Below are 8,097 nucleotides of genomic sequence, written 5' to 3'. Positions count from 1 at the left end.
ACAACGCCATCTAGGAGCGGACATAGCTAATATATAAATTAAACTTCTAAAACTCAACACCCATAAAACTTTCAACCCCTATATTACACCCCCACACTGGGATTTTTAAAAAATGCTAATTATTATTTTTTTGTGATTATGTAGTGCCCAAATACAAAATATCATGTTTTTATCTTCAAAGATGACGAACTTCATACAAAATATGAACCCCTATTTCATCCACTCACAGGTCGAAGTTTCAAAAACGCTAGAACAATATGTTTAATTATTGCTCATCAAGTGCTTAAATATAAAGTTTATTTAAAAAAAGATCTACCCCGGCCGGGAATCGAACCCGGGACCTTCGGCATAGCAGTCAGGGTCACTAACCACTACGCCAGTCAGCCGTAGTATTTTTATCTTTTAAAATTAAGTATTCGCATACAACTTTTAACCCCCCCTTTTAACCCCTTACAACCTCCGTTCCGCAATAAAAAGTAGCCTATGTTCTTTCTCAGGGTCTAGACCATATGTATACCAAATTCCATTCAAATCCGTTCAGTAGTTTTGGCGTGAAAGAGTAACAGACAGACAGTTCCGGATATAACCAACAGATGGCACTAAAAGCGCAAAACAGAGAGCTTGTATGGAACCGAGGCCAATTAATATGAAGATCCTACATCGCGGTATTAAAGTTTTTCAGTTGTCTGAATTAATACAAAACCTAATATGTTAAATTTATTCTATAGTAGGAGAGTCAGACAGTGACTTTCGCATTTATAATATTAGTTAGGATATTGACTTGGTCATCGCACTAAATAATTTCATTAACACGTGTTTTCACATTAAAGGACCTTCCGTCCATTGAGGATTTTAATCGATTTTTGAATAATCGTGCCGATTTTTTGGAAACATTGGAGGATGTGCATCCAGTGAAACCGCAGCAGGCTTTCACTCACACACACTCACGCCCACAAACACAACAGTCTCTAAAATAGACACTACTTAGCGTTTGCTCGGCTAACGGCCGGTTTCGATATCCTATCCTCAGTTAGGGCGCCTTCAAATTAGTCGCTAAGTGTCGCGCGGCTGCAGCGCTGCTGCAGCGCTGCAGCCGCGCGACACTTAGCGACTAATTTGAAGGCGCCCTTATAGATAGACAGCTATCTGGGATAAAAAGTAAAGTTTTATCTATCTGTAACTGCCGTTTCTATAACAAAATGTCACCATGCCTACCGCTCAGTCTACCGCTGGACATCATCTATTCTATTCTATTCTCTGTGGGGGTGTAAGTAACTGCACCTGGCTCTCTCGAGTGGAACCTTTGTGCATATCCCCAAGGTCTAAACTGCCTTCCTAAGCTTGGACCATTTCCCACCACACTGGTCCACTGCGGGTTGGTGGGTTCACATACCTAGATGTGCTAAATCTAGATATGCATAGGTTTCCTCACGATGTTTTCCTTCACCGTAAGAGCGATGGTATACATTGTACTTAAGTTAAAAGAACTCATTGGTACATGTCAGCGCCGGGATTCGAACCCGCATCTCTTGCATGAGAAGCGGGCGCTTACCCACCATCATCAATGAAATCCTCCATTATTTTTGCTTTTTATCCCTCTATCCTTCGATTATCCGTAAATATTGGGAGATCAACAAAACTTTGATAGCTGGTACTTTCAACTATCTCTAGTAAGCGGTCACAATGCTATAGAAACGCAACTTACGTCATTTCCATACAAAATGCTACCACGGATAAGCAGTTAACCCTCCCAAAGATAGGTAGCCACCTGGGGATAAGTCAACTTGACAGATGCTAGCTTATTGAAACGCAAAAGTCTATCGAAAGATAGAAATTTTAACTTTAGTAAGCAAAACCACAGATAGATAGGTTATAGGCTGGCTTAGAACCTGTTATGTCAAATCTGCGTCAATTGTATATTTACCCGACTGCCGAAGGAGGAGGGTAATGTTTTTACCCGACTGCCGAAGGAGGAGGGTAATGTTTTTTACCCGACTGCGAAGGAGGAGGGTAATGTTTTTCGATTGTATGTTTGTTTGTATGTATGTCTGTTTCTTTGTTCCCTCCTGTAGCCTAAAAGACTTGATAGATTTTGATGTATGAGTTATCGTTAGAAGCGTATTGATTGCGCGATGGTTATAGGCTATGTGACGTTAAATTAAAATGTATATAGCGCCCTCTAGAAGACATCAAGTGATGATCAAAAAAATTATATTTTTCCAACTATGCCGTGTGGGGTATCAAATGAAAGGGCTTGATTAGCACATTACAAAAATATGCATATTGTAGGTATTTAAATCACAACACCAAAATTATTGAAATAAAAAATGTTCATAAACTAAAACCCGACTACTGACATAAAATTTCATAAAATACAAACAACTAAAAAGTTAAAAATAAAAAAATAAATTATAAACAAACAAAAAACCCGACTGCACGGTAAAAAGATGACAACAAGCCCCAATGTTAATGGAAAGTATCGCAGGCGAGGACCAACTTGACCACAACACAAGGTATCTACCTATCTAAGTAACATTCAGCTAAATTGTGAACTCTCTGCTGGTCACCGCCTGCGATACTTTCCATTAAAATCTATCAAGCCGTTTAGACAAACATACATACATACAATCGAAAAAAATATATAAACAAACAAAAAACCCGACTGCACGCTAAAAAGATGAAAACAAGCCCCAATGTTAATGGAAAGTATCGCAGGCGGGGACCAACTTGACCGCCACACAAGGTGCACCTATCTAAGTCACATTCAGCTAAATGGTGAACCACTGCTGGTCCCCGCCTGCGATACTTTCCATTAACATTTGGGCTTGTTTTCATCTTTTTAGCGAGCAGTCGGGTTTTTTGTTTGTTTATAATTATTATTTATCTGTGGTCATAGTTTCATTCTGTACTTTTTTAGCAAATGAGCCGTTTGTAAAAAAAAAAAGTTTTCATTTTTGGAGAAACAGATGGCGTTGTCTGAGTTGTACTAACTGTCAAACCCTCAGAACACAGATTTTGTGTCAGCTCACATCTTATTTCCACGGAGGAAATTCTATATCTGCCCTCAGGCGTTCTCTACAGCAACGACACTTGAAAAATACACATTCTGAACATATATTCTTCTTCTTCTTCCTTACCTTATATTTAGGGTCGGCTTTGTTGGTCATGTCACATTCTGAACATATAAATTAGACTAAATAGAAGTACTATAAAAAGGAGTGAGTTCTTATTCTGAGTTTAATACTTCAACCTCTTTGCTCTCTGTGTGCAATATTTGACGTTTGGTACAACTCAGATGCACTATGTTTTCACGACATCTATCGGCTTTATACTCTAAGATCGGTTTGAACTCATTGAACTTGAACTGAACAAAAACTCAACTGACAGCTGTCAAGGAAAACGGCTCATCCTAACTATATCCTAACTATATAATATTATAAATGCGAAAGTAACTGTGTCTGTCTGTCTGTTACTCTTTCACGCCAAAACTACTGAACGGATTTGAATGAAATTTGATATACATGTGGGATGAAAATTAAAGCCGCCGATGCACTTAAACAATCTTTATTTAATTTATTTACACCCAAGAAACAGAGAACAATCTTTCGTGCTAGACGCCATATTTACCAGAGACAGTTTATAAAGGGAACACCATAACCAATAATAATTCTATAATCTATTACTCTATGTTCCTACTCCTACAACCCGGCCATCCTGCAGATAGTCTGCCCTCAGACTATTACAAAGATCGAAAATTTAACAACATAAAAATCTTTACTAACTACATTCTTAAGACAATATAACAACTCTATAATGTAAACTTCAGAACAAACAAATATACATAACATTACAACACCGAAACTAACGCAAACAACAACTTACATAACTTCTTTGAAAATAAAAATGTGCCCCAGACTAAAATACAACTTCAATAAAAATATACTCATTCCTCGTCATTCATTCATCGTCATCATCATCACACAAATAAAAACTTATAAAAATCACCTAGACCTTCCTCAGTGTCATATCTAGGCAATGGCTTCATGTACTCAGCGTAGTACATGGTAATCTTTTTCCATTGCGTCTTTCATAATCCTATCAGAGAAATTACAATTCTCGCCCACTCTCCTTGCTCTTTCTATCTCCATAGCTCTTGCCACCATGACTTCCTTCTCGATTGGCTGTCTTATACCGTTTATTTCAGTATGTATACACCTTCGTATTCATTATCCTATTATCGATATATCTCCTTGTCGAGCCATCTTTCTCCTTCACCAAACTAGGAAACTCGCCTGAAAAATGCTCCTTTTTAACTACCTTTTCAACTTTTTCTTCCACCTTTTCAACTTGTTCTTCCACAATCTTTGTCTCACATACCTCTTCAACTTTATGTTCAACAATCTTTTCCTCCTTAATACTCTCCAGCTCTATTGGTACTTCTTTGCTACTTTTCTCCTTTTTAGGGTTCCGTAGCCAAAATGGCAAAAACGGAACCCTTATAGTTTCGTCATGTCCGTCTGTCCGTCTGTCCGTCTGTCACAGCCGATTTACTCGGAAACTATAAGTACTACAGTGATGAAATTTGATGGGAATATGTGTTGTATGAACCGCTACAAAAATATGACACTAAATAGTAAAAAAAAGAATTGGGGGTGGGGCCCCCCATACATGTAACTGAGGGATGAAATTTTTTTTTTCGATGTACATACCCGTGTGGGGTATCAATGGAAAGGTCTTTTAAAATGATATAAAGTTTTCTAAAAAACATTTTTCTTAAAGTGAACGGTTTTTGAGATATCAGCTCTCAAAGTCGTAAAAAGTATGTCCCCCCCCCTCTATTTTTATAACTACGGGGTATAAAATTCTAAAAAAAATAGAGGTGATGCATGCTAATTAACTCTTTCAACGATTTTTGGTTTGATCAAAGTATCTCTTATAGTTTTTGAGATAGGTTGATTTAAGCTACGGAACCCTTTGTGCGCGAGCCCGACTCGCACTTGGCCGGTTTTTTATTCTGTAAAACTTGCTTATTATTTACATTATTTACAACTTCCGTCTGACGTTGACATTTCTCGTATTCGTTCTTTATCGCTGTCACTTCTGTTTCCTTCGAATAATCATTATTCCATTTGTTGGCCTCGTCCATCCTGACTTCGAACATACTCGAGTGCTGTTTTACCGACACCACCGACTTGTCTCCGCATCCGCTGCTCTGTTGCTGTTCGGGGTCCTGCTTTACCGACACGTCGTCTATCGGTCGTTCGCCTCCTGTGCAGCTGTAACACCATCTAGCTGGGCTTTCTCTTCTCGTTCGTGCACTCATCTCCATCTTTCTTTTCATATATTCGTAAATTTTCAGCTTTTCCTTCAGGTCCGGATATGTGGTGACACCATACAGCATGGCTTTGTGTAACACACAGTCTTCGATACCATCGACTATATATTGTATGGCCACGTAGTCTTCAAATCCACCGCGCTTCCCCAGCTCCTTCATCACCAGCATGTACTCATAACAGCTCTCCTCGCGCTTCTTCTTGCGGTTAGTCATGAGCTCGTGGATCACCTTCGGGTTGACATCGTAGGGAAACTCCTCCAGCAGAGCCCGCTGCAGTTCTTCAAAGGTCTTGAATGTATTCTCCGTACGGAGCCACAGACCTGCCACACCAGTCAGTGCCCGTCGCGCCATCAGCAGCTTTTGTGAAGGTGACCAGCCGAACACCTCCGCATTGTCGGTGATCTCCTCCACCCACCTTGCCGCCGGGTATGTCGGGTCTGCTCCCGAGAACCGTGGGATTGTCGCTGCCGCCATCATCATGTCGTCTTAGTAATAAATTTTTCACCTTTTTCTTTTCACCTTCACCGTATTTACATTATTATCACCTTCTATGTTTTCACCTTAATTTAATTCACCATTATTAATTTTTAATTTTCACCATAATTTCGCTTTAGTGCGCGCCGCCATCTTTTCCGTGTGTGAAATCCTTCACCAACATGAACCCGTATTTACAACGTTATTTACACCCTTATGTACATCTTCAGCACCTTTGGCTTATTTCCATCCCGGACGAGCCCCCAAAAGTTGTGGGATGAAAATTAAAGCCGCCGATGCACTTAAACAATCTTTATTTAATTTATTTACACCCAAGAAACAGAACAATCTTTCGTGCTAGACGCCATATTTACCAGAGACAGTTTATAAAGGGAACACCATAACCAATAATAATTCTATAATCTATTACTCTATGTTCCTACTCCTACATACATACGGTCTAGCTAGACCCTGGGAAAGAACATAGGATACTTTTTATCCCGGAATTCCCACGGGAAAACTTTTTAAGGCGAAGCGAAGCGCGCGGGAACAGCTAGTTTGGTATTAATGTGGTCTGTGGATAGCCTGAGAGCTTACAATAATAATTCCTTAGAACTAGTGCAGCCACTTACCGCCAGATGGCGACTCTCCCCGTGCTTTAAAGGTTCACGTTCATATTTATTTATTAACTAGATGAAAACCCGGCTTCGCTCGGGTGAAATTTGACTCATAATACACGTAATAGTTAATAGTCAGAAAAGTATTATAAAAAAAAAAACACGCACTCACGCCTTGTACTAATGTACCTACTCCCTTGCGGGGTAGGCAGAGGTGCATTGCTGCACCCACTTTTCGCCAGAGTGTTATGTTAGTCCCAATGTAATAGGGGGCGGGCCTATTGCCATTTTACGGGCACATCCAAGACCCGAGATCAAATATCTGTGTTTAAACAAATATCTGCCCCAGCCGGGAAATGAACCCGGGACCATCGGCTCAGTAGTCAGGGTCACTAACCACTACGCCATTCGGTCGTCACTAACCACTACGCCATTCGGTCGTCAAAAAAAAAGTACCTATTATGTAACAAAATATTTTAAACATTTATTTATTGATGTCAATATTTACTTAAAACTAAGTTAAACGCGCGGTTCCAAAGCGCAAGCGTCGAAGAACCGCAAACAAACTCCATCGCATATTTTTAAGGTTTACTCTCTAAAAATCTCTTTGTTCTAAACATTCAGTCTTTTTTCTACTTTAACAGGTAGGTAGATAAGTACACATCTGCTGAATTAATTGGAATTTTAAATCGCGAGTGTTCTACCACCATCTAACACTAACAGAGTTGCTGCAATACCAGAAAACGCTACGGGTAGGCATAATTTGTTTTCAGTAAAATATGTAAAATAGTTGTAAATACAAAAGTCTTGCCAGTTCCTCCTGAGCCGCCGGCCGTCCAGGTAAAACAGCTTTCTCTCTGTGGGATTATTCCCAGCATTTAGTATTGTATCGAGCATTTGCTTTTTTAATTTCAGTCATAAACGGGATCAGATAAAAACATACTATTTTCATCAATATCTGGCTTCCGAAGTCCGAAATCTGTTAGTCTCTTTCCGTGGAGTTTTAATGTTTCATCAATTTCTTGCAAAGCCAACTGTTTGGATAATATTAGGTCCTTACATATGAAATTGGCGTTTTCTATAGGAGGAACATGAAGTCGTTTTTTTTTTAAATGAAATATATTGTCCAAGAGATTAGGGACATGAGAAATAAGTAGATCATTTATGGTTTGATCCGTATATTGAGTACTAATTTCACTTCAATCGCGGGAACGTGCGTTCAGTAGCGCGATGGTTGGAGGTCTGCTGTTGGGTGAGGCTTGAGGTGAGGGGCCGGAGGGGCGGCCGCCGAACCGGCTAGCCGCGTCTACGTCACGGCGTAGACATCCTCCCGCCCGTTGAAGGCTCCTTGCCTTCAACACTCGTCGTCTGGTCGATGGAGAAGGCAGATGCGGTTTAGGGCCCTTCTCATGATCCCGTTGCTGGTGGATATGTCGGCCACACGTGGGATGCCATCAGGTCCAGGGAAGATCTGGTGCACGCGCCCGAGGCGCCAGTGGAGAGGAGATGTGTCTTCCTTTAGCAGGACCAGATCGTTGAGCTTGAGTTCGTTGGACTTGACTCGCCATTTGGTACGCTGTTGAAGTTGAGAAATATACTCATTAGCCCAGCGCTGCCAAAAATGTTGCCTTAGTTGTTCCAGGCGTTGAAATCGGTCTAGGCGATTGAAGT

The 8,097-nt window shown here is 40.3% G+C and overlaps 1 protein-coding gene across 1 annotated transcript; it reads right to left on the bottom strand.

Moving 5' to 3' along the window:
• Positions 1-4,200: 4,200 nt before the first annotated feature.
• On the bottom strand, positions 4,201-6,147 carry LOC125491014. Its single transcript, XM_048631780.1, has 3 exons — positions 5,305-6,147; positions 4,998-5,268; positions 4,201-4,447 (listed from the first exon to the last, which is right to left on the bottom strand). The coding sequence occupies exons 1-3, from the start codon at positions 5,813-5,815 to the stop codon at positions 4,201-4,203; spliced, it is 1,029 nt and encodes a 342-aa protein (XP_048487737.1). The 5' UTR covers positions 5,816-6,147.
• Between the last annotated feature and the right edge of the window lie 1,950 nt (positions 6,148-8,097).

This window comes from Plutella xylostella, chromosome 29 (assembly GCF_932276165.1).
Source record: "Plutella xylostella chromosome 29, ilPluXylo3.1, whole genome shotgun sequence".
NCBI lineage: Eukaryota > Metazoa > Arthropoda > Insecta > Lepidoptera > Plutellidae > Plutella > Plutella xylostella.
The sequence above is the reverse complement of the archived record's forward strand: the minus strand, read 5'-3'. Positions and strand labels throughout refer to the sequence as shown.

What these genes read in the sequence shown, in the direction of transcription:
- LOC125491014 (XM_048631780.1), bottom strand. Translation starts at nt 5,815, where the DNA reads ATGATGATGGCGGCAGCGACAATCCCACGGTTCTCGGGAGCAGACCCG. An exon ending in GATGAGTGCACGAACGAGAA is followed by an intron (nt 5,269 to 5,304) that starts GAGAAAGCCCAG and finishes ACAGCTGCACAG; the next exon opens with GAGGCGAACGACCGATAGAC. An exon ending in CAGAATAAAAAACCGGCCAA is followed by an intron (nt 4,448 to 4,997) that starts GTGCGAGTCGGG and finishes AAAGGAGAAAAG; the next exon opens with TAGCAAAGAAGTACCAATAG.